The following is a 27,126-nucleotide window of genomic DNA, read 5'->3' on the forward strand; positions in this document are numbered from 1 at the left end:
GGGGCGTATATCTTAATTGGGTATGTCAGCTAAAGTGCAGCCAGGACTGTATGGTGCGCGTCTTGTATCCCCTCCCCCACAGTGCGTGGGCGGGTCGAGGGCGGAGTTTAACGCTGATTGGAGCTTTACACTCGCCACTCCCACCCACACTGCCAGGCGATGACAAAAGTTGTTGTTCCACCATGATTCTGGTCGTATTAAAATCCTGAGGCCGGGTTTGCAATTGCCAAGCGATCAGTTGGAGTTTGAGGCCGTTTTCAACTCACTCAGGTGGAGCTAGCTAGTCTGGCAGTGTTTGTTGTTTGTGTAGTGTTAGGGACGGCAAAGCCAAGATTCTGTCGTCACTCGCGTTACGGCCGGGCCCGGGGGCCATGCTCAACAATATCTCCGTGTCCGCAGCCGGCATCAGTCTGGGAGGTAAGTCAAATTCCCTCTAATTGTTTGGCTTTACTCGCCGTCTCTCTCGCGCTCATTAGGAACTTCCCTTTTGATAGGTGAACTAAGGGTTTAAATTGAGTTAGGGACGCCGCGCCGCCCAAATTAAACCTAATTCTGAAGGTAGCCTATTCCAGCTCTGCCTGCTAAATGCAATCAATTTGTTGAGGAGGTGAGAGGAGTAAGAGAAGATGTTGGGCTTCGCCAGTGAGCTTTGGGTCCGTCTTCCGTGCGTGACAATGGTCAGTGTTCGTGGCTTTTCTTCGTTTTACACCATTCTCATGGTAACATGTCTTGCTCTTTACTCAGTGCGATATACGGTGTCCAGTGATATTGTAAGATCTCTGATTCTCTCATGGGTAAGCTTCAGCATAATAACATAGTCTTTGTCTCCGCCTCTATTTACACAATTTCGAAATACCCGTAGTGTTCCTTCTTAAACTGGCTTTCTTCACATCGTGGGAAATTCATTGAACTATATTCAGAACAACTTCTCATACTCAGCCTAATTAAATTCTTCTATTACGCGTAAAGTACAGCACCCTGACATAGTCTATCGTAAGAAAATTTCTACAGCATTTGTGTTCATGGGACTTTACAGCACTTCGATATATCTACAGATATTTATAAACAGTTTTCTTTCAAAACTGGATTTTCTCCCATCTTGCGAAATTCATTACGGACAAATAGGTTTACTTAATCTACTTAAATACTTATCCTTTTGGGAGTGTTTAAGGACATCTCGTAAAGTAGGGTCTTCCTACACTATTCGGTTATTATTATTATTATTATTATTATTATTATTATTATTATTATTATTATTATTATTATTATTATTATTATTATTATTATTTCGTATGGCAAAAACAAGGATACATTATAAGTACATGTAAATACATATTTCTTAAATAAGTATGTGATTTACAAGTCAGCATTTAAAACTTAATGTCCAGACTTTTCAGCCAGTCCACTGCTTCTGTAGAGGCACTATGTAATTCTTTAATGGATCCATTGAATCTTCTTTTTGGGCAGTCCATAACAACGTACACTATTCGGTGTAACATACTTATGTACTGTGGATTTTCTTATGGGATGTACAGTAACCTCTGATGAGGAGGATCAAAGACAAATTTATGAACACAGAAACAAAAGTAATATACATAATCTACATACAACCTAGCATTACATACATCTTCATTACACGCTATTATGCCTTCCAGTGTTCAGTCTGCAAGCCTATGTGAATTAACTAAGCATCTCTACATTCCTCTATTGTGTTTGCAACTAACTCTGTGACCTCGGTTATTTCCACGCCTCTTACAAAGTACTGTATAATTATTTATGCCACTCTGAGCTCGAACATACAAAGTTTCAATTTAAAATATTTGCATAAACACACATACTTAACCTACTTACTTACTTACTTACTTAGTATTCTTACATGCATTAGTGTCCTATCGTAAGAGAGAGCTGATAAGAATCAATCGGCACAATACAGTTCGCTCATTAATTGCTGGAAAGTTCCGTAAACAACAATACTTGCAGTTCTGTGAAGAAGTCAGATGTCTTTCCACAAAACGAGATACTATTGTTTTCATTTATTAGGCAAGGGATACTGTGTGGTGATTGATTCCACTACAAGATTCTGTGAAAATCATTAGCAGGTTCCATTAGTGAGCAAGGAGGAGAAGGCATGCATTGACGACGCCGGAAGGGAATACGGGATTAAAAAGTGGGAAGTCATTGGTCTTATGATTGCCGGTAGAGGGACAATTCCTAAGTACATCATCATCCAGATCATAGCGGACTTTGTACTGAAAAATTCACTGAGGATTATTACAACCCCTGCTCTGAAATAATACGTATTGCTCCTTTTCACTCACAAAAAGAACATCCGCGTGATGGTAGAGAATTTCAGGTTTTAATTTCAACTCAAAACCTGCTTGCATCTAATTAAAACAACAGACAAAATTAATTAAACGTTACTCATATGAACTGATTAGGAGGCCGAACATTTCTATTCTCAAATAGAGGAGGCTATCAGGTGGATTATCTCAGTCGATCCTTTTCAATCTTGCGGCTTAGAGGTTTGGCAAGAGCACGTAAAGTCTTCCTCACTGATATCAACCTAAGGGTGGTCGTTTAGAAGTTTCTTCTCTAGGGGCATATTTCAGAGGTTTCTTTTCAGAATTCGTCTCATCCTTGCTTAGGTAAAATGTCAGTAGTATGTCTTCGGTGATCTCTATGGATGCTGATAACCTGTAACCTTATAAATAATACGAACCAATATAAAATATGAAATTTGAATTTGAAATATGTGATTTTGTGGAAGAAAAGTAAATACCACCAGGTCTTTCAAACCTAATTCCTTGTTTAGTTTGCAAAATGGTATTTAACCAAGAAGTTTCGCGGGGATGTAGGCCTACTTGTAAATACTTTTTGGGAAGCAGTTTGGAGTTTATTTAACACAATATCTCCCTCATGCTCCATAAACCATTTGGTTGGCTTAGCCTTACTCTGTTATAGGTAAGATGAAGCAGCATTTATAACAATCTAACAAACAGGCTATTCCCAAGAAATTAACTTGTGCCATTGTATTCAATTCGCTTAAACTTACAGTAATTCAAATAAAATAGTTGTGTTGATTATACAAGTAGTTTCTTGAATGCTGTCCTTTACTGTGTGTTATTTTAGTCTGGAATATTACTAGGTCTAAAGCAAATAAAATTAATTGCACTCATACACTATTTTAAGGGAAAGTAGTTTTAGCAGTTTTCGTAGCATGTATTATTATTCAGTCATTGTCTTCCATCGTTTATACTAACCTACCACCTTATGAGTAGTAGAAACAATGAAGTAGTTTCAAATATGCCAAGTACAAGGAAATAAAATAGTACCGTAAAGTGGGGTGACTTTGAACGGCGAGGTGACTTTGAACAGTAATTTAGCGTTTTTCTAAATTTAATGCTGCACTCTACTGTGTAGATAAGTAACTGTAGTTACAAGCGTTAAAAATCGCCAATAATCGATACTTTCAGATGATTTAACAGTCGATATGAAATAACGTAGTATACCAACTCCAGAAAATAAAATACATTCTGGAAATGTCGTTCATTTTTCTAACCTCAAATACATTTGCCTAATATTAGAAGTATTTTATGTTTCAGAATTCAAAACGAGTCTTTGTGGGCAAGGTAAACATCTTAAATGGACATTTACAGAAAGCAAAACATTGTATATTTATTCTTTGGTGACGTAAAAAAATAAAATATGAAGACTTGTCTTTTAAGGGGCGACTTTGAACCAAGCTTTGAACAGCAGTTCCGATGTCCTTTGACACTGACAGATCAGCTGTTCAGTGATGGCTGATGGTTTGTTATGATTAAAGTCATTCAATTTGTTTTCAAAAGGCCTGTTTTTATATAATTTTCTTATTTCATAAGTAGGTTAGCACTCATTTCCATTATTAGCAAAATTTATCCATAATTGTATGAAAAGATTTGAGGTCGTTAAAGAAAACTCATAAATAATACTCAAATTTTTAAAATAAGTTACTTTCAAAACTACATTTATATACAAAATACTATGCTCTTTCATATGATAGGGGTGTCATTGACCAGTACATGGTATGACTTCCACAGAGTAGACAAATGTCTCTATGTTCAAAGTGACCCCGAACCATGGGGTGAAATGGAACAGTCAAAAATATTTTAAAATAAAAAAAGTGGGGGGATAAAAACATATAGTTTGCTTTGTCACATTCAGTAACACCTCTTGCAACTTCCCAAAAAGTCTATTGTCAATATCTTGAGAAGTTTTGGTTTTATTTACAAAAATAATTTTAAAATGTTCAAAGTCACCCCACTTTACGGTATTCAATCTGTTCTACAATACTACAATAATAATTATTATAAGTTACCACATGGAAATGACATAGCGCCACTGTTTTCAGCCTGTTTTTCAATATCTACCTCTCTCTATACGTTACGCTGTCCGGCTCCATGTCTAAATGGTTAGCGTGCTGGTCTTTGGTAACAGGGGTGCCGGGTTCGATTTCCGGCTGGGTCGGGAATTTTAACCATAATTGGTTAATTTCGCTGGCAGGAGGGGGGGGGCTGGGTGTATGTGTCGTCTTCATCATAATTTCATCCTCATCACGACGCGCAGGTCGCCTGCGAGAGTCAAATCGAAGGACCTGCATCTGGCGAGCCGAACTTGTCCTCGGACACTCCCGGCACTAAAAGCCATACGCCATTTCACTTTCTTACGTTACGCTATACATATATTAACAGATAATCCTTTGAAGCTGCTTATGTTAGATATTAAGGGGCTGTTTAGTTTGGAAAATGGCAATTTAATTATGGTCATTTAAAATGGCATAGTCTAGTACTAAATACGTTTAATGCAGCACTTAGGAGTCTACTCTAACACAGTTATTCCTCATTAAGTAATCTATGTACCGTTTGAAGTACTTATTCTGTTAGTCTATAGGTAATATTAAGAAACGCCTACCATAGTCGAATTTATAGGCTGTCCTCAAGAAATTAATATAAGTTCATGTCTTTGGCTCAACGTACAATATTTCAGAATGAATGATACAATAAGTGACACAACGGGATGTTTCTTGGAAGCTGTTATCCTTTCTGTTTGGAATGCTACTGAATCTCATTCAAGTAAAGTAACGAATATAACATTTATAGAACACTTTTTTTAAAAAGAGAATAGGCCTACTTTACTTTTGCAAGTTTCGTGTTATGTGTTCTTCACTCGGGCGTGATAGCCCTGCAAAATTTGTCCCCTTTGTCGAAAATTATATAGTCCTAATACCTACAATTTCGAACACCGTAATATGGACTCAGGGAAATAGGAAGAAGCGTGCCAAATAGACATTAATAGTTCGCATGAAGTGGTGATGTCATTACGGAACACACAGTGAAAAGAGGACACGCAAGTGTAAAGTATGTAATAGAGGATTTTCACGTGGGGTGAAGCTCAAGAACTTAAAAGACACCTCCACAAATATTCTGTGGAGAAGCTATGCAAAAACGATATGTGCAGGGCACGCTTTAACAAAGAAGGAATCTCAGCCCTCCCTGGAGAAAAACTGCACAAGTGTGAATGATGTAATAACACGTTTTCACGAATACAATCGAAAGATACAATTGCAACCACTCGGCGGTGGGAGTACACAAGTGTACAACATGCAGTAATCCTCAGGATATGCTCACCTGATGAGCCTTTAGAGAATTTAGAAGTCTATTTATTTATTTATTTATTTATTTATTTATTTATTTATTTATTTAATGTGGACTCATGTAGTAAGTCTATAACTGGAGTTATTTACTCCACATTCATCGACCAACTTATTATATTTCAATATTTAAGAGATTTATGGAGCCTCCGTAGCTCAGGGCACAGTGCACTGGCCTCTCGCTGCTGGGTTCCGTGGTTCAAATCCCAGTCTCTCCACGTGAGATTTATGCTGGAAAAAGCGGAGGAGGGACAGGTTTTTCCATGGATACTCCGGTTTTCCCTGTCATATTTCATTCCAGCAACACTCTCCAACATAATTTCATTTCATCTGTCATTCATTAATCATTGCCCAGAGGAGTGCGACAGGTCTTCAGCAGCCGGCAAAATTTCTGTCCTCGCTGCAAGATGGGGGCTTCATTCATTCCATCTCTGACCCGGTCACTACCTGAAAAATAGGTTGTAGGTTTTAATTTTATAAAAGAAAGGCATTTTTTGAACACTTCTTTCCTTACAGTCCTTAATGGGTATAATTTCAGATGAATGTACACGGCACGAATTTAAATTGTTATTATCTCGACGGCTTCTTAAATTCATTTTAAATGTCAACTCTTAAGCTTTGCTTTTCCGAAATTACGTACCGTAGCCAAACAAAGGCCTACCATGTTCTTCTGCTCTGTTTACGATAATGTTAGAAGATATTTTCTGAACAAGCAAACGTTTCAAATGTCCCATTATTTTGACCAACTGGTCTTCACCTCTCCTGCATACTTTTCACTGGATCATCTGTTCTTCTTATTACCATTCATTTCATTAAAACCATTACTGTAAGGATTACTGGAGAGTTCTCGTGATCTTATTAATCAGCCATCTTCTTCCAATCTTCTGACATGAACGTTATTCTTTTGTCTGCTTTATAACACGAAATTTGTTTAATTCCCACTTCCTTCTACCAATTTTCAAATTTCTTTAGTTGATGCTAGTGTTTTTCGAGTCGCTATCAGAAAATTCCAGCTCAGTTACGCCCAAAATGTAGTGCAGTATTTATTCGTGAATTCTTTCGCACACCTACACCCAGCCTGACGTTTCTGTAGATAGTATCCTTTTAGCACGCTGACTGATTGAACAATATCCGTGCAGTCCATGTTGATCTCTTGAGTAGTAAAGGGTAAAAGCTTCTACTAAACTTACATTCAGAACCAGTGCCGATATATTGTCCCGATACTTACTTCTGATATGGACAGATTGAACATAAAGTCCAAGAACATCTCCGGAAGCGATAAACTCTGTATTTATCGACCATTTGGAGGGGAAAATTAATAGGCCTGGAAACCTTCTCAAGGAATCAAAGCACGTCTTCGGCGTATCAGATAGGCAGCTCTTCTTAGCTTGGTCAGTCCAGCCAGCTAGTGTTCTTATTTCTGCACCGCACATATTTCTCGGTGTTACAATCCCTCTATGGTATCGATATCCACGTTTTTTTTCTTTTTTACTTTTCTCATATAGAAGCAGACGGCGGTAACGTAGTTCGGTCTTAGGTTTGGTGATCAGCTGGGTATTTTAAAGCAAGAAATGTGTCCTATTTTTCTACCCAAAATAATGTGTTATGCTGAGCTACGAGTCACCTTCTGCTCGTTAACATTGAACTAGAGAGTGGATTTGTAAGCACAAAAGGTTAAATTACAGTTTTATTGAAGGACCCCTTTAGATACTTTTATCCCGTACAACAGGACATTTTCAAAGAAAAGAAGGCATACTTAAGGACCGTGCGCGAGCAAAACATTATAGGCTTACTGTAAATGTGCGTAAATACGTCATGCAAGCGTATATTCCTTCAATCCGGTACGTTAAGTTTCATTTTCCTTTACACACATGAATAAGAAAACGAAGACAAAGAAAATTGTTCTGAGCGACTGCATAATCCATGTGTCGCTAGGAGGCGGGAACCAGTCTTAAGGATAATAATGGATAGGAATAGCATTGTGGGATACGAAATGTTGTTTGTTTTAAGCGACGAAATTCCAAATTACAGAATGTAGGTCTTTGACACATTCATGAAAGTAATATTCGATACAGCCTACCGTTTAGATCTTTTTATATCCTTTCCTTACTATACCCTATAGACTATCTCTTAATTGTCATGGCTTTTTAAATTCAAGAGCATGCTAATGAATAGGCCTACCTGGGAAATTATACAAAATAATTGTAACTTATAGATTATTCTAGATAACGACTTAAACATCGAGTGTTTAAACTCTTCTCTGTACACGAGGCTAAGTCTGGTAGAGTTTGAAAGTGCTCAAATAGGCCGGTAAAAGATCTCCTGTAGGACAATATTCCCACACCTCTATAAACCGTAAAAGTAGTTTGTAGGACGAAAAAAACAAATGATATTATTATTATTATTATTATTATTATTATTATTATTATTATTATTATTATTATTATTATTATTATTATTATTATTATTATTATTATTCATCGATACGACCATCTGTGGCCCACGATTCACAATCTACCTGCCCTTTTGTCACACAGACTAATGCCCTTCTCTACGCACTCTCGCCAAAGATCGGTAAGATCTTGGCTTCTTTTCTTCCGTCGGGATGTAAGTTATGTTTCGCGGCTTGGCAGTGGCTTTCGGGTGCATCCCTAATTCCCGCTAACTTTTTCCTAAATATTGTTCTGTCCTGTATCTCTTCCTTCCCGAAACCCACTTCTACTACTTAGTTATTTGTTCATTTGTGTAAGGCACCGAGGCTGTATGTTCCACTTTTCTTGTAGAAGTATTTTGTTGGCCAATCTGCACTGCATAGCACTGTATATAGTAGATACGTGGACCATGAGAAAGAGGGAGAGATTTTCTGAAATGTGGTGTTGGAGGAGAATAGAGAAGATCAAGTGGACAGATCTTGTGACAAACGACGAGAAGAATAGGAGAGAAGATAACTATTCGGAATATAATTCTCCAGAGGAAGGCCAACTGGTTCGGACACAGACACGAGGGCCTCATTCGTGACGGCATCGAAGGAAAGATCAAATAAATTGCAGGATAAAGGAAGGAGAAGAACTCAACATCTAGATTACATGAAAGATGGGAGGAGATACAGTAGACTGAAGGAAGAAGGTGAAAACAGGGAACATTGGCGTCAGATATTCTCCGTACGAAGACACGGACCTGCCACTGGGCAGAATACTATATAAGAACAATAACATCTCTTGATTCATCCTTTTAACCCTTAAATGCACAGCATTGCATATGTTGAAGGGGAATGTACCTGCTTGTTATACCTGCTTTACGATTTTACAAGTGTGCATTTACTTTTACCTTGCAGACGAACTCGTTAGGTGTCACTAGTGTATCCTATTAAAATGAACTATCACTTAATTTGTGATTTTTCTTGCTAATTAGCTGCAGTGAAGTGTAAACTTTATACAGTTGAAGTAAAACCCACTTCTACTAGTTATTTGTGCTCTTGTGTAAGCCACCGAGGCTATATTTTCCACTTTTATTGTAGAAGGAGTATTTTGTTGGCCAACCTACATTGCATTGCACTATATAGTGGAGATGAGTGGAGAAACGCTATCTCCTTGCCGTAGACCTGTTTTAATCTCAAATGTTTTAGATAGTTCACCCATAAATTTAACTTGGGAAAAGGTATGAATAATGTTTAGTGTAAAACAGGTGAAATCAGTAGATCGCAGGGAATCACTGGACAAGTAGAAGGAATGTTTCAAAAATTTTCACAACATGAAAGGAAATCTTTCTGTTCACAACATGAACAACCAAGCTCATGGAAAGGAAGACAATGATGTTAATGAAATTACTCCTGAGGAAGTGGAAGGGATGATAAGTAAACTCTATTGTCATAAAGCAGCAGGAACAAATGAAATGAGACCTGAAGTGGGGAAATATAGTGGGAAGGCAGGGATGAAATGGCCTCACAGAGTAATTGAATAAATATAGAATGCTAGTAAGGTACTTTCTGTTTGGATGAAAAAATTAATTGCTCTTATCTATAAGCAAATGGAACAAGAAGAATTGCATCAACTATCAAGGTATTTCATTGATCAACATACCGGGCAACATGTTCGCCGGCTTTTTGGAAGGGAGGGTGCAATAAATGTTTGAAAGTAAGTTGGATGAAAACCAGTATGGTTTCAGACTAGGATTAGATTTTTCAGTATGCACCATATAACTGAAAAATGCTACGAGAGGAATAGACAGTTATGTTAATGTTTTGTAGATCTAGAGAAAGAATATAACAGAGTACCGAGTGAAAAGATGTTGGCTGTACCGACGCATTATGGGATTAAGGATAGATTATTAAAAGCAATCACAGGCATTTATGTTGAAATCCAAAGAAAAGCAGCTCGATTTGTTCTGGGTGATTTCCGACAAAAGAGTAGCGTTACAAAAATGTTGCAAAGTTTGGGTTGGGAAGAATTGAGAGAAAGAAGAAGAGCTGCTCGACTAAGTGGAATGTTCCGAGCTGTCAGCGGAGAGATGGCGTGGAATGACATTAGTAGACGAATAAGTTTGAGTGGCGTTTATAAAAGTAGGAAAGATCACTATATGAAGATAAAGTTTGAATTCAAGAGGACAAACTGGGGCAAATATTCATTTATAGGAAGGGGAGTTAGGGATTGGAATAACTTACCAAGGGAGATGTTCAATAAATTTCCAATTTCTTTGAAATCATTTAGGAAAAGGCTAGGAAAACAACAGATAGGGAATCTGCCACCTGGTCGACTGCCCTAAATGCAGATCAGTATTGACTGAAAAGTATTTGTGGTGTCTGTGAGGGTTTGACTAATTATAGTCAAGGATTTTTCATCATCTCCCTAACTCCCGCAGAACATTCATTAGCACGCCACGATCTACAGATTCATACGCCTTCTCGAAATCTACAAATGTTTAGATTTACCCTCTTCTGGTTTCTCATTCATAGTACTTTGATTCATTATTTTAGGATATGTGTAATTCCTCTGCACACGAATGCTCTTTTCTGAACCCTGACTGATATTAACCTATCTGTTTGTCTAGAGTTTTAAGTTGCGTTGCAAGGCTTGTGACAGGAAGAAGGGAGATACTGTACCTCTGCAGGCGCTAACTTTGCCGCGGCCTCCTTTTTTATACAAAGGGTGGATGAGTGCATTTCTCCAATCACGTGGGAATTTCTTCTGCCTCCCAGAGATGGGAAAATAATTCCTATAGTTTATTCACTACATTTTCACCAGTATATTTGAATAGCTCTGCAGTAATTGAGTTCTTCCCCGGAGTTTCGTTGCTTTTGTACGTTACTGAATAATTTGCGTATTTTTTTCTTTATTCGGTGGGAGCGAATCCTTTCATTTAAAGGGGGTTCTCCAAGGAACAATCCCTCCTCAGGAGGTTTACAGTTCAGAAGTTTCTGGAAATAGTCAGCCAACTGTTCGCAGTTTTCCCAGTGAGCAAGGATTATTATTATTATTATTATTATTATTATTATTGTTCTTATTATTATTATTATTATTAGATGGCAGATGGCCTACATATGGAAGACTTGCTTAATGCTTTTTACTGTATGACTAAATCTTTAATTTACGCTAATGTTATTTCTTTACCGTCCCTACGGTATAAGTGTAGTAAGCCTAAGCCTGCTTGTTACCGGGACGCCCCCGTAGGAATCGAGCTGAACAGCAGTCTCTTGGTAGGACCATCAGGGATGTAGTGCAGTGGAGAACGTTATTTCTTTCACGTCTTTTCAACTACCCTTTTTTTTTTACAAGTCGGTTTACGTCGCAGTGATACAGATAGGTCTTTGGCGACAGCGGGACTGGAAAGGGCTAGGAGTGGAAAGTAATCGGCCGTGGCCTTAATTAAGGTACAGCCCCAGCATTTGCCTGGTGTGAAAATGGGAAACCACGGAAAACCATTTTCAGGGCTGCTGACAGTGGGGTTCGAACCCACAATCTCCAGAATACTGGCCGCACTTAAGCGGCTGCAGCTATCGAGCTCGGTTTTTCAACTATTAGCGGTCCTGAGAGGCATCGCGGTGTCGAAACTTTGAGAAAATCTCGTATAAAGAGAACTTTGTTGTACTCCTTAGTCCAGAATTAAAATAGGCCTATGTGCAATGAACGGAATAGGCCTACCAGAAAATCTCCAAATTGTGCTGAATAAGATACTCTACATGAGATCGCTGAGAAAAGGGGTCATTTAAAATTATGATCTCTACAAATACACCGAAAAAATCACTGTCGCCATGCGAAAGCGAAGGATACTGTAAAATTCTATGGGCATCTAGAAAGAACGGATGAGAAACGGTTAACTAAGAAAATATTCAAGTACATAACTGGACTGAAAGCTTCGACGAAGTGTGTCGAAGAGGTAAAAAGAGATGCAATAGAATGTAGACTTACAATGGATATGATTCACAGCAGAAAATAATTTAGAAGCCGAGTAGACAGCATCAAAACATTCCAGGAGAAACCACCAAAAATATAGACCCAAATTTGTCATATCTGAGAAAGAAAGGAAGATTAGAAGTGAAAGGGTGAAGAGGCCTTAGGTTCAATGCGGTCCATATGCGGGCAAAATCAGAAATAAGAAGAAGGAGAAGAAGAAGAAGAAGAACGGAAAACCAACCCAGGGCGGTGGAAAAAGATACAGGCACAATATCTCTGCACCAAAGGGATGGGTAATAATAATAATAATAATAATAATAATAATAATAATAATAATAATAATTATTATAATAATAATAATGATAATAATGATAATGATAATAATAATAATAATAATAATAATAATAATAATAATAATAGTAATAATAGTAATATATTAATAAGGTCTAGACTGTCCTTCATTTTCTCACAATTCGGCGGAAGCTTCGAGAGGTCTGGCATCCTGTTTTCTTTGCACGAGTTTTGCAATATTTGAAGTCTGTTGGATTCTCCATGAACTTAAAGTTATAGCCTACTCTCTTTCCTAAGATACCATTCTGCTATTTTTGTTGTTGAAATTTAATAATTATCTGCAATCATATTTCAGTTCTCGCCATTGGTTTACTGTTGTAACTGCCCTTCCCTTTTCACACAATCGATTAGTATAGGCCTATGTCTAACAACCACTCTAAATTCCCACTGTTGTATTTCTGCAAACCTTCCATTGATTTCTAGCGATAAAACTTACTCCTCGTAAGTCCAAAGCTGGTAACTAATTGTTTATAGGTCCTACTAACCATTTTTTAATTTGGCAATGTTATTCTACATTTTTGTATTATTATTAGTTAGGCGTTTTCCGGGCTGAATGGCTCAGACGGTTGAGGCACTGGCCATCTGACCCCAGGTTCGCCGGTTTGATTCTGGCTCAGTCCGGTGGTATTTGAGGGTGCTCAAATATGTCAGCCTCGTATCGGTCGATTTACTGACACCTAAAAGAACTCCTGCGAGACAAAATTCCGGCACATCGGCGTCTACGGGAACCGTCAAAAACGTAGTGTGATGTAAAAAACAATAACAATTTTATTATTCAATAAGTCGGAATAAAACTAATAGCTAAATTCGATTAATTTCACACGTCAGTTTTTCGTTACGGTTACCACGATGGCAAAATTTCCTTAGCTGGTAAAACAATTGCTGAGCACTTTTTACAGTACGTTAAACTTGTCTATTCTTCTATGTTGAACACCAGGACATGCTTCAATAACGTATTACTTAGGAATATTATTTTGTCATCGATGATATTTGCTTCTTTACTTAAGAAAACCTACAACCTGTTTACCAGTCATTGACCGGGTCAGGGATGTAATGAATGAAGCAGATATAGGCTGTTAGTACGATGGGGTCGCCATTCCCAAAGTGATTTACTCATGAGTGATAGATGCTATGAAATGAGAAAGGAGAGTGTTGTTGGAATCAAAGATGACAGGGAAAACCGGAGTACCGGATAAAAACCTGTCCCGCCTCCGCTTTGTCCAGCACAAATCTCACATGGAGTGACCGGGATTTGAATCACGGTATCTAGCGGTGAGAGGCCGACGCGCTGCCGTCTGAGCCACGGAGGCTTTGTTTGCTTCTTTACTTAATGCAACCAAAATATTGCATTTTGTGTGTCAATTCCACAATAGAATTCCGAGTCCTGTTTTAGCCTTTTATACTTTGATATATTCATTCTATAATATTTGTGCCCTTAGAATTTGGAGCATTCTCGTGTAGGTTACGGAGGCGGTTTTGTAGTTCACTCATTTCCTCTAATATAAAAGTACTGGTCAACAGCGACATAACTGATCGGTTGTGAGTGTACTCTGATGCTGAAGGAACGTTAATAAACAGAGTTCTGATCTTAAAATTACCCCTAGATGTTTTCATACAGCAGAAATTATGTATATTATAACAGACCTATGGATTTCCTGCTCGCGTATTCATGCAAATAAGATCAGTTATTTTTAAAAAACCTATACGATGCAATGGAAACAAATAGTGTGTTTGATAGATGATGACCATTCACTTTTATCTTCATACAATTTGTATCAAGGCCGTTAGATCTTGTCGAGCAAATTTGTTGATTATGCATGATAAATATGATGATAATTACCATCTATAAGAACAATGCCATTGATCTTCCCACCCGTTTCTGAAATAGGGAAAAGTAGGGCCTACATTAACTATATTCCATTTGAATAGAATTAAACTGAGACACAGTATCGGTTTCCGACGTAGACCTGCACCTTTCTACAAGTTTGGGTCTGAAATTACGTTACGTTTTTCCTTAACAATTAGGCCTACTGCATTACCATCATTTCGTTCTGAAAGTTTGTCTCTGTTATCCTGGGTCGTCTAATTCGAATTATGACCTATATATCTATATCTGCATTCAGTATGAGTTTCGGTTTGTTCAAATGTTCCTCGTCATCCAAGTTAATAACACGAAGGATTAAAATTAATAACTGAATTCTATAAAATTCAGAGATCAATTTTTCATTACGAAAAATCTGCTGAAAATGAATGCAATGTCGCTATTACTTGTAGTTCTCAGTACAATAACCGAGCAATCTGACGACGCGCTTTCCGCTTCCCATAAAATAATCCCTGGGTAGCCACTGTTCGAGATTAAAACCGGTTTATGAAGCCGTATATAGATAGTCTTTCGATGTCTTTTCACGTAAAAGGAATTTTATTAAATTATCTTCAAATGATTCTTTAGATGTTGTATTTTCCAATGATGTCTAATTGAAGTGAAAATTAATTATTAGACGAATAATAAGTTTATTAAGTTATTATTATTATTATTATTATTATTATTATTATTATTATTATTATTATTATTGTTATTATTATTATTATTTCGATGTTCACGTTTAAGTTATATAAGGATTGTTTTTTCTTGCTTGTTGATGCTTGTTGTTTAAAGGGGCCTAACATCGAAGGTCATCGGCCCAGGATTGCTTTTATTTTAAATATAATTCGTATTCAAAAACATCAGAATATTAAGATTTACTGAGTAATTGAGGACGAGTTACTATTGCTTTAAAACTAGAAAACTGTTTATTTCGAACATTCTGTCCTCATACAGCTGTTATTTTTCATATTCTAAGTAAGAATGTTTTGCTATGAACTAGGATGTGGCTTTTATAAATTACCATGTAGGCCTACGAGAAGGTGTAAACAGAGAAGTTGGTTTAAGAAATAAAAAAACATGTTTTTCAGCGGCCCAAGCTCCATTATTGAATAGCGTCTATACTCCCTTTAAATAATTAAAACGATTCTCAATATCAACATATGCCTAGGGGAAAAGTTTGCTCGTGATTTGCTACTTTCTATGAATACACGACAATAATTAACGTGTTGTGACCGGTTTTCTTAAACTTATTCTGAGAAGAAACAGTAATCTTAATAACATGGCACCGGGTGAGTTGGCCGTGCGCGTAGAGGCGCGCGGCTGTGAGCTTGCATCCGGGAGATAGTAGGTTCGAATCCCACTATCGGCAGCCCTGAAAATGGTTTCCCGTGGTTTCCCATTTTCACACCAGGCAAATGCTGGGGCTGTACCTTAATTAAGGCCACGACCGCTTCCTTCCAACTCCTAGGCCTTTCCTATCCCATCGTCGCCATAAGACCTATCTGTGTCGGTGCGACGTAAAGCCCCTAGAAAAAAAAAAATAACATGCCACCCACAACAATAGTTATAATTTATTCATGTGTTAAAATGAGTTCCAATTGTTAGAGTTCTGGTCTGCGTACTACGCGGTTTTCAAGATCGATTCCTCATGGAATCTTGAAAATGTCGTTTTGAGTTACATTTTAAAATCTACAGGACACGACAATACGCTGTATGAAACTCAATTCCGAAAGCATGAAGCGCACAAAACCGAGGACTTACTGTTGCATAAGAAGCAATCACGCTGAACGCTGTACGGAAACAAGTAGATAGCATTAAATTTTAATTTTTCACCGGAAGTTACTTCTCTGCGCTATTTGTTAATAATAATAATAATAATAATAATAATAATCTATATATAAAAAAATTATGAAAACTAAATTCAGCCAGTCCGGCCATTCTGCCCGGTCGATTTCCTTCATTCTTCTTTTTAACTGAAAGGTATTCATGCATAGATTTGTCATCAGGTACTATAAATCACTTAACTTCTGCCTTCCTCAAATTATTTGATTTTTTTAATTTTTTGTCCCTTTGAAGAAATCATTTCTTTGGTTCTAATTGAGGTGCTCAATTCGTTTTGGTCTAAAGACACTCAGTGGATCAAGAGCTTTCTTTTGAGGTAATAACTACTTAAATTGGTAGGTTCTGAGAGTTATGAGTGCATTAATTGTCTCCATGGAACGTTTAATTCAATTTCTTTGTGTGATGTATTTTCAAGCGTTTTGTTGACATAATATTACATTCTATTACCACAGCAGATCATGTGCTTTATTTCATTAACTCGAAACTATGCAAGTACATCCCTGAGGATAGTAACGAACAACACCATACTTTGTACATTGCGGGCGGAGCCAGCGGGAAACTGCTAGTAATAATAATAAGCATAAGGTAGTATGTTACGTTATTTCTGATTGAGGACTGGAAATACAAGTGCCATCTTGCTTGGCACCGAAATTTATTATTGAGTTTCATCTCTATCTTATACATCCTCTTTTCACAGTAAGCAATATAAAACAAGTTGCGTCTTGTTCACGAGCGAGGCGGGGTGGAAGACAGCAGACGCGACCGTAGGAAACCAAAAGCGGAATAGCCAGTTAAGAGGGCAACCACTCAGTGTTGCCAACCTGGCGGATTTTCTGCTAAATTTGGAGGAATTAGAAGACTGTCGGCGAAGAAATATATCATTTAGCGGACAGCGGATTTTTTGGCGTAATTCTAGATTTATTATAGCGGAATTTAGTGTTTTATCCATTTTACGTTTTTTAATTTGTACTCCAGTCTGTCTCCGAGCTATTCCGTATTTCTTATCAAAAGCTAGCAGTCACGTGAGGAAAACATGGTATTTAAATTTGATGTTATGAGATCATGGTATCATAAATTTGTAATGCGTGGGGAAAGGGCAGGGTATTTATCTCTTAGTTGACGAATGCGACAGGTAATGAAACTGTGAGAGTGTAGCATTTATATTTATGCTATGAAGGAAGACCGTTTAATGAACTGCCCTGTTTTGTGTGTGTGTCCCTTGAGGTAGGGGATTCATCCAGTTTGCACCCGGCAGTAAAACGCGTACAAGTTTTAGCTCGCCGGCTCGCAGGCAGGGGGTTAATCCCAGTGAAACTCACAGGTCGGGTGACTGTAGGCATTTACTTTTATTATTATTATTATTATTATTATTATTATTATTATTATTATTATTATTATTATTATTATTATTATTATTATTATTATTATTATTTGAGGTCGGATTTCTTGGCGGAATTTTAGCGGATTTTTAGTAGTATTTAGCGGACCTTGAAAATATAAGTTGGCAACACTGCGTCCACTGTACTTTTCTACACTTACATAGGGCCTACTACGAAATACTGTTCCATAAAATAAGTATTTCTGTACATTTCCCGAATATAAATGTATGCATAACAGAATGGACTAACATGATAGGTCGTAAAATGAGATATCGAATACCTACTCTTTTCAGATTATGTAAGGCTGAGTTCCTCAGCCCGTCAGTAGCTTGGATGTATTCTAAGAGCTCCCCAGCAAACAACTTTCCAGTGAACTTGCCTCTTGAAAAGTAATTTATTTTTTTCAATATCTTCTTCCGCAAGGGGAAATGTGCTTCAGCTTCAGCTTTGAAATTCTAATTTGTTATCTTATTTTCATCAGGACCCTTGTTTCTCATTTCGCCCCTTTGAAAGTTATTTTCTGAAGTGCACGACACCGTTTTGTACATCGTCGCTTAACAAACAAAACCTTGTATCAGTGCGCTTCCTATCCATTATTATCTTTAACGTCTCCCAACCATATATGGATATGCAGTCCATCAGAACAATATATTTTTACGTTTATTTTCCTATATGAGTGTGTAAAGGAAATTGAACGATGTTATACTGTACTGTAGGAATTTGCATTTGCATGAAGTATTTACTTACTCCTACAGCACAATGTATTTAAGGTTCATTTACCTTTACAAGGAAGCGTAATAAAATTAACACAATGTAAATTGCTCTGATGGACTGCATATCCGTTTATGGTTGGGAGTCGTGACCAGTCTTAAGGATAATAATGGACCGGAAGAGCATTTTGAGTTACGAGGTTTTGTTTGTTGAACGAACATATATACAGTATACCGGGTGGTTCACCAGCCCCTTTTGTTCGGAGATAGGCAACCCAAATAACGTATAACCTAGAGATCCTTATAATTTAGTTTTATGAACACCAAATAACTTGAGAATTCTCCTATTAGTCGATAAGGCTCTCCGCTACCTGTGTGCCATCACTGTAAATTGATCCATGGAACTAGCAAGGGAAAACTTACTGCCCACAATTCCGCGCCAAATACTAAGGACCATTTTTCAGCAAACATGTGACTTTTGCGCCTTTAAATAACACAGATACCCGAAATTCGATCGAATTAATAGTTTATGCCACGTGTTCTGTAATGTAAAGAATTTAAATGAACACTGTAAACCATCATTGAAGACTGACAGGGATATTAACTTTCGAGGTGGAACGGCACATTTAAATACTAAACCAAACAGGCATCACGTATGTTGACTTCGTGGTTGAAGCGGTTAAGGGCCGGTGCGTAACGCGCGTGCGCGTGTGTGTGTGTGTGTGTGTGTGTGTGTGTGTGTGTGAGTACCGCCAGCGTGGTGTTTCAAGTCCATCATGAGGCAACTGTTTTGAACGACTGAAGTGCTCCATTTTAGGGGAGATACAATAATAATCAATGTTGTTTTGCTACTGGTTTTAAGGGGACCGCTCTTATTTGGCGTCTTTCCCTTAAGGATGGGTGGGAGGAAGGATTGGGAAGGAAATTGTCCTCGGTCTCTTACTAAGGTACCGTCCCGGCATTTGCCTGGTGGTGAAAATGGGAAACCGAGTAAAACCATTTTCAGGACGGCCAGCATGGTATTCGAATCCACAACTTCACGAGTCCAACGCACACAAATAATACTCCACACTTACGAGGTCACATCACAGTACAGTACTTATTCACTTCCTCACGATGTATTCCTATGAAGAATACATTATTATTATTATTATTATTATTATTATTATTATTATTATTATTATTATTATTATTATTATTATTATTATTATGTGCGTATGGACCCAATGGATCACGCAAAGCTCTAACGATTCTGTTTTCTGAGTTGCCAAACAGCTCTCATCCTTTCTCCGTGGATCCTTTTTCGTTCTTCTGTCCACTTTGCTCCAGTCTTCTTTTTCACTTCGTTCTCTGGTTACACTTTCCATCCATTAATTTTTTTCCTATAAAGGTTTCTGTCCGCGGTGTCATTTGGGTTTATCTGGGCTTTTTCCAGATCCTTCTTCACTTCTAGTACCCATGGAATATTTTTTAGATGTTCTATGTAGGTGAGAATCTTGTGTGTCAGTCTACTTGCCGGCAATCTGTGGACGTGCCCATAGAATTTCAGACGTCTTTTACGGATGTCTGCTGCAATGTTGGAATGCTCTTCTGTCTCTCTGCGTAACCTCAGTCTATATCCATCTTCTGTTTTTCGGGGGCCGAGAATTTTCCTCAGGATTCTCCTTTCTTCTTTTAAAATATTTTCTAGGTCACCTTTCCCGTTTAGTGTAAGGGTCTCACTGGCATATAAGACTTCGGGCTTTATTACTGTATTATAGTGTCTGATCTTTGCATGGCGGGACAAGCACTTTTTATTGTATATGTTGTGAACCCTACCGTAGGCTTTCCGAAAATTTTTGTAGGCGAATTTTCTGGGCAACCTTCTCGCCTCCCGTTGGTTCAAGTATTTCTCCCAAGTACTTGAAGTGTGGTACTCGGTTGATTTGCCCATGTGTCGTGTTCAAAGTTTGGATGTCAAGTTTTGAGCAGAAGAACTTGGTCTTTTCAAAGTAAATTTGTAGGCCAACCTTTATTATTATTATTATTGAATTTCCCATGACAAACCCTATTTTACAAGTAGTATATTAGGGTTATAGATAGTGAGACTAAGTTAATACATGACAATTCAATTAAAATAGAGATGACTTATAAATTAGATGGAGAAATTTAACAAACACTTTATAACAACATCTTCTCTGAAATACCATAGTGAGAGGTGCTTGGTATTCTATATTACACATGTTTAAATGCATTAATAATTCATATCTACTCCTGTTAAAAATCGGACACTCAAATAAGAGTTGAGGAACAGTTTGTTGCATTTCACAGGTACAAGTGTAGGGCTTCTGAACACTGATTCCAAACCTCTCGAAGTATGATCCAAACTTTCCATGTCCTGTCAAAAACTGAGTTGTAACATGTTCATGTTGCAAAAACCTACTTTGTAATCTGTCTTGGATATTTGGAAAGAACAACTCTCTTGTTAGCCGGCCATTATTGCTGGTGATCCATTGGTTGTTCCACATATCTTGTGTATACTCCCTCAGTTCCTTTTTTACATGAGACAAAGGAGACTTTTCATATATCAACAAGGCGTCAGAAGAAGTAGTAGCTGCTTTGGCAAGTTCATCAGCTCTCTCATTTCCTTCTACTCCGTCATGACCTCGGACCCATTTCATGCAGATATGGTTACTGTATCCTAATATGTGTGATCTTATATCAGGGCCTCTCAAACGCCCAAAATCTCACGCGTGCAGAGCGAGGCGCAAGAGCTCCGTGCACTGTGCATCGGTGCCGCTCGGTGCCGCTCGGTATGGCTCGGATCAACGCTTCGTCTCTGGGCTACTCGGCTATGCTCGGCTCTACTCGGCTATACTCGGCTCAACTCAGCCCGGATTTGGAGCGCTACGGCGCAAGTGGGGGAGAGGGAGACAGGCGGAGCGAGCGAGACAGGCGTGAGGAAAGAGAGAGTTAGCGCTATTGCTCCAAATCGAGGAGTGGGGGGTCTGCACTCTGGTCAACCAAGCCAAGTCGTCTTTTGCACCGTGCACAGTGCATGCACCACGCGCATGCACCCTGAGAGGCCCTGTCTTATATTAACAGCTAACGGATGAAAGTTATATTTTTCTTGGATTGCTCTCAAAGCTGCCTGAGAGTCACTCAATATTTGTGCAGCACAATTTTGTTTCTTAATCCACATAACTGCCTGTTGTATAGCGCACAATTCGGCTTGAAAGACTGAACATGAGGGAGATAGTCTAAATTTTTCAGCATGCACCTCACTGTTGAGTTGTTGCTAATTTATGGAGAAAGTGTGGTCGAATTAATATGTGTGCCACCTGTTCCGTAATTGTAAAAAGTTACAAGAACACTGTAAAGCATTATTGAAGACTTTGTCAAGGATATTAACTTTCGATGTCGAAAGGCCATATTTAAGTAATAATCCTTTAGCGAACGCAATGTATTTGTATTTGTGACTGAGTCGGTTAAGGACCGGTGATGCAAGGTATCTGAATACCGGTAATGCAGTGGTTCGATTTCAACCTTATGCATGGTTTTTTTTCCTTTTTTTACCGACAGACATTTAACGGACACACAATGTTCATGAACACTTACCAGGTCACATCACAGCACGTATTCATTCACTCACAATATATTCCAGTGACGAGGACGTTGATATGTTGCTCATTTATGGGGAAACAAGACAGAACCCAGTCCAGTCGCAACGTCTCTATCACGAGAGAAGACGACCGACTACCAACACGTTCCGAAACCTTGAACGAAGATTGCGGTTAACTGAGACGCTTGGAAGGGTATCTTTCGTTAGAGATGCTCCAATAACGTCTGGTCCAAATGACGAGGCTGTTTTGGACGCTGTCAATAATAACCCTCATGTTAGTACTTGGACACTTGCACAACAGGCTAAACCGGGCGAGTTGGCCGTGCGCGTAGAGGCGCGCGGCTGTGAGCTTGCATCCGGGAGATAGTAGGTTCGAATCCCACTATCGGCAGCCCTGAAAATGGTTTTCCGTGGTTTCCCATTTTCACACCAGACAAATGCTGGGGCTGTACCTTAATTAAGGCCACGGCCACTTCCTTCCAATTCCTTGTCCTTTCCTATCCCATCGTCGCCATAAGACCTATCTCTGTCGGTGCGACGTAAAGCCCCTAGCAAAAAAAAAAAAAACAGGCTAACATCAGCCGGTCATCACTCATGCGTATACAGCATAATTATAAATTTCACCCATACCATCTGCAGTTACACCAGCAGCGCCACGGACGTGATTTCGATGCTAGAGTAATATTTTAATTTTTTTTTTTTCTATTTGCTTTACGTCGCACCGACACAGACATGTATCATGGCAACGATGAGATAAGAAGGGCCTAGGAGTAGGAAGGAAGAGGCCGTCGCCTTAATTAAGGTACAGCCACAGCATTTGCCTGGTGTGAAAATGGGAAACCACGAAAAACCATCTTCAGGGCTACGGGCAGTGGGAGTCGAACCCACTATCTCCCGGATGCAAGCTCACAGCTGCGCGATCTTAACCGCACGGCCAACTAGCCCGGTAGAGTAACATTTTGTCAGTGGACATTACGCAGGATGACCAATAATGCAGCCTTTTTGTCAAGAGTCCTGTTTTCAGACGAATCATGATTTCAAAAGAAGGGCGTCGTGTATCGCTAAAATATGCACTATTGAAGCGCGCAGAGTCTCATTGGGTAAGACAGGACCCATTTCAAGTGCAGTGGGGAGTAAATGTCTGGTCTGGGATCTTGCGGGACTATGTCATCGGACCATAATTCTTCGATTGGCAACTAACGGTAGCATGCTACCTTCATTTTCTTTCAAATGAACTCCCACAGTTGCTGGAGAATGTGCCACTGCGGGAGCGATTGAGAATGTGGTTCCACGGATTAGTAGTCGTCCGGAACAATCTTCATGCTTCATTTCCAAATTAATGGATAGGAAGGAACGGACCCGTTCACCGACCCGCTAGATCACCCGATATAACACCACTTGACTTCTTCCTGTAGGGTCACTTAAAGCAGGTAGTGTATGCACAGGAGCCTAAATATCCTGGTCGCCCTCGGCAACTGATCACCAAGGCATGCCAACCTGTTACACCTGACATGTTACAACGTGCAAAAATGTCTTTAGAACGTGGCTGAAATCTGCATAAGCCAATGTGGTCAACATTTAGAACACTTGTTACACTGGATAATTATGCAGGATACCCTACTTCCTTTCTTTTTTCTTAATCTGTTTACCCTCCAGGGTTGTTTTTTCCCTTGGACTCAGTGAGGGATCCCAACTCTACCGCCTCAAGAGCAGTGTCCTGGAGCGTCAGACATCGGGTCGGGGTATGAAACTGGGAGGAAGACCAGTACCTCGCCCAGGCGTCCTCACCTGTCATGCTGAACAGGGGCATTGCGGGGGATGGGAATATTGGAACGGATAGACAAGTAAGAGGGAAGAGAGCGACTGTGGCCTTAAGTTTGGTACCATCCCAGCATTTTCCTGAAGGAGAAGTGCGGAAACCACGGAGTACCACTTCGAGGATGGCTGAGGTGGGAATCGAACACATTTCTACTCAGTTGATCTACCGGGGATGAATGAACCCGGTTCCAGCACTCGTACCACGTTTCAAATTTCGTGGCATAGCCGGGAATCCAACCCGGGCCTCCGGGGGTGGCAGCTAATCACGCTAACCACTACACCACAGAGGCGGACAAATAAAAATTATCTGCTTAGAAAAGGATGATATGACCGGGCGAGTTTGCCGTGCGGTTAGGAGCGCGCGGCTGTGAGCTTGCACCCGGGAGATAGTGGGTTCGAATCGCACTATCGGCAGCCATGAAGATGGTATTCTGTTGTTTCCCATTTTCACATAAGGGCCTATGACCTGCGATGTTGGGCCCCTTTGAACAACAAGCATCAATCATTTTCACACCAGGCTGGGATTGGCCGCTTCCTTCCAACTCCTCGGCCTTTCCTATCCCATCGTCGCCATAAGACCTACCTGTTTTGGGTGCGACGTAAAGCCACTAGCAAAAAAAGGGATGACATGTGACCACATTACAATCAATGTAAACGGCGTTAATCGAAAAATAAACGTGTACTAGTCTGTGAATCGAACCTACTACCAGACAGCTTGGCATATACAATAGCAGTTATGCGTGACTTAGCCACCTTAGCTGCCGCGAGCTGTGCTGCGTGCTTAACAAGTTGTAGTCCCTACAGACACTTAATTCCAAACGTGAAATAAGTGTTATTCGCAGCTGCGATTATTTTACACGTTCATTATAGTTTGAATAATAGAAGTAACACTGTCGCTAATGATTTCTACCACATTCGCGAGCATTATATAAAGGTATAGTTGTACTACGCCCATAAAGGAGCAGGTACTAATGTTTTTCGGATAACTATGATATACGCGTTAGTTGGGTTACCTACCTCGAAAAAAACAAGGGGCTTCTAAACCACACGGTATATATTGTACCCTTGAAACAGCCTAGGTATATGGGTGCAATATACCGTCGCTGCCAGGACAAAACCTCCTATGTGAAATATGTTAGCTTAGAACTTCGGCCGGTAAGGTTTTGCCGTCTAAGGTGTAATATTGTGTAAATATGGTCAAGGCATTCTCGCTCTTCAAAATGTATGATCTGCGGGGCAGTATATCTCCAAAAATATTATCACAAAGTAGGTTTTGTCCCGCCATCGACGATATATTTCTATACTTCTAAAAATCGAATACCTGTCCGGCTTTACGGATGACCATAAGGAGCCAGAAATATTTCTATACTTCTAAAAATAGAATACCTGTCCGGCTTTACGGATGACCATAAGGAGCCAGAAGGAAATTGCACCAACACAAATACTCTATACTGTATCTAATCTAAATACTTAATATTACACTCTACATTTTAATACTCTAATGGCACAATATTTTGAATGGTACCATGCAAATTGGCAATGAAAACTATTGAGTGAATCATCCAAATGCTCGTACAGATGTCATCTATCTCACTTTCAGTAATGTCGAGTTCTTTCAGGATGACTACCACGTGTTTGAATGTTCTTCCGCGAGCTCCGAATAAAAGACACTTTACAGCCCAGTGTTCGTGTTCAAGTTATAAGCCTATCCCGTACTGAAGTGAGGTATGCATGGATGATAGACAATTTTATTTTCCTCTTTGACGTGGACTGCTTGCAGGTTGTCCCGTTCCGTTTTCACCATTGGGTCTAAAAGCGGCCCTCGTTTCTCTTTCCTGTTAATACATATCATCGCTGCTGTGTCAAAACTGCGAATGTGACAATGTTCCTCCTAACCATTATTTTCCTTAAGACTTGTCACGTCTCCCAGACACATAATTATATGTAGTCAATCAGAACAATTTTCGCTGAATTCATTTTCCTATGCACGTGTGTAACGGAAAATGAACCTTACTGTACCGTCCAGTAGGTATAGGCTTATGATTAATTTACCCACTCCTTTTGTTTCTTGGCTAGTGGCTATACGTCGCACCGACACAGATAGGTCTTATGGCGACGATGGGACAGGAAAGGGCTAGGAGTGGGAAGGAAGCGGCCGTGGCCTTAATTAAGGTACAGCCCCAGCATTTGTCTGGTGTGAAAATGGGAAACCACGGAAAACCATTTTCAGGGCTGCCGACAGTGGGGTTCAAACCTACTAACTCCCGAATACTGGATACTGGCCGCACCTAAGCGACTGCAGCTATCGAGATCGGTACCCACTCCTTTTTTTTTGTTAGGGGCTTTACGTCGCACCGACACAGATAGGTCTTATGGCTGAGATGGGATAGGAAAGGCCTAGGAGTTGGAAGGAAGCGGCCGTGGCCTTAATTAAGGTACAGCCCCAGCATTTGCCTGGTGTGAAAATGGGAAACCACGGAAAACCATTTTCAGGGCTGCCGATAGTGGGATTCGAACCTACTATCTCCCGGATGCGTACCCACTCCTAGAGTATGATGTAGTAAGGTTCATTTTCCTTACACTCGTGCATAGGAAAATTAACTCAACGAAAACTGTTCTGATTGACTGCATTTCAATATGTGGCTGGGTGGCGTGACCAGTCTTACGGGAAATAACGGATATGAAGAGCATTGTCACAATCACAATCACAGCAACGATATGTCAGGTAGACGATTACTGCCAACCTCTGAAGCACAGTGCATTTCTTCATTAACCTACCAGTGAAATAAGTAGTGACGTGACAATTGAAGAGCTTCCTCTTTGATGTGGAGTGTTTTTCAACAATTCGCCTTTTAATATTTTATATTGGTCTACATGTTTAATGGGCCACCTATTTCTTGATAAGTGCAGTATTCTTCCCTCTGTGTATAGGCACTGGCCGCAGCAGAATGACTTAGTCTCATTTACGACAGCTCCACTATGAAAGCTACTATCGTATGGGTGATCTTCAGTAATGATAATCGGAGCACAATATCGGCCAATACATGTGAGACCCTGAGTTAGATTCCATGTAAAACTGATGATCTTGTGGTATATGATGTAGGTGTTTTGGACAGGACGTAAAGGAGAGGGCGTATAAGTCACCGTTGAGATCAAAATTAGAGGATGGTTATAGTGTATGGGACCCTCGCCAGGATTACTTCATCAAGACTGAAGAAGGTTCAAACGTAAGCAGCACGATCTGTTCTGGGGGATTTTCGACAAAAGATTAATTTTATGAAAATGTTGCAAACTTTGGGCTGGGACGACGTGGAAGTAACAAGATTAACATTTTGACAACGCGGGAACTTTCGTGATGTCAGTGGACACATGGCTAGGAATGATTTTACGAAGGGCGTACTATATTGCTTTTTTCTGCCCAAATGAAGTACATTACACATGAGTGTTACGTCCACCTTCTCAACATACTCTCTCTGTAACTGTATT

The 27,126-nt window shown here is 39.4% G+C and overlaps 1 protein-coding gene across 2 annotated transcripts in view; it reads left to right on the top strand.

The window, feature by feature from the left end:
- Window positions 1-256: 256 nt before the first annotated feature.
- Window positions 257-27,126, top strand: part of LOC136872747 (homeobox protein orthopedia) — a 402,761-nt gene continuing 375,891 nt past the window's right edge. Inside the window, exon 1 of one of the 2 annotated variants that reach the window (XM_068227519.1) lies at window positions 257-417. In XM_068227519.1, the coding sequence (XP_068083620.1) occupies window positions 372-417 (46 nt within the window). In that variant the 5' untranslated portion in view covers window positions 257-371. The remainder of the gene's footprint in view (window positions 418-27,126) is intronic. The other variant, XM_067146576.2, reaches the window with a different exon arrangement.

This window comes from Anabrus simplex, chromosome 4 (assembly GCF_040414725.1).
Source record: "Anabrus simplex isolate iqAnaSimp1 chromosome 4, ASM4041472v1, whole genome shotgun sequence".
In the NCBI taxonomy this organism is placed as follows: Eukaryota; Metazoa; Arthropoda; class Insecta; order Orthoptera; family Tettigoniidae; genus Anabrus; species Anabrus simplex.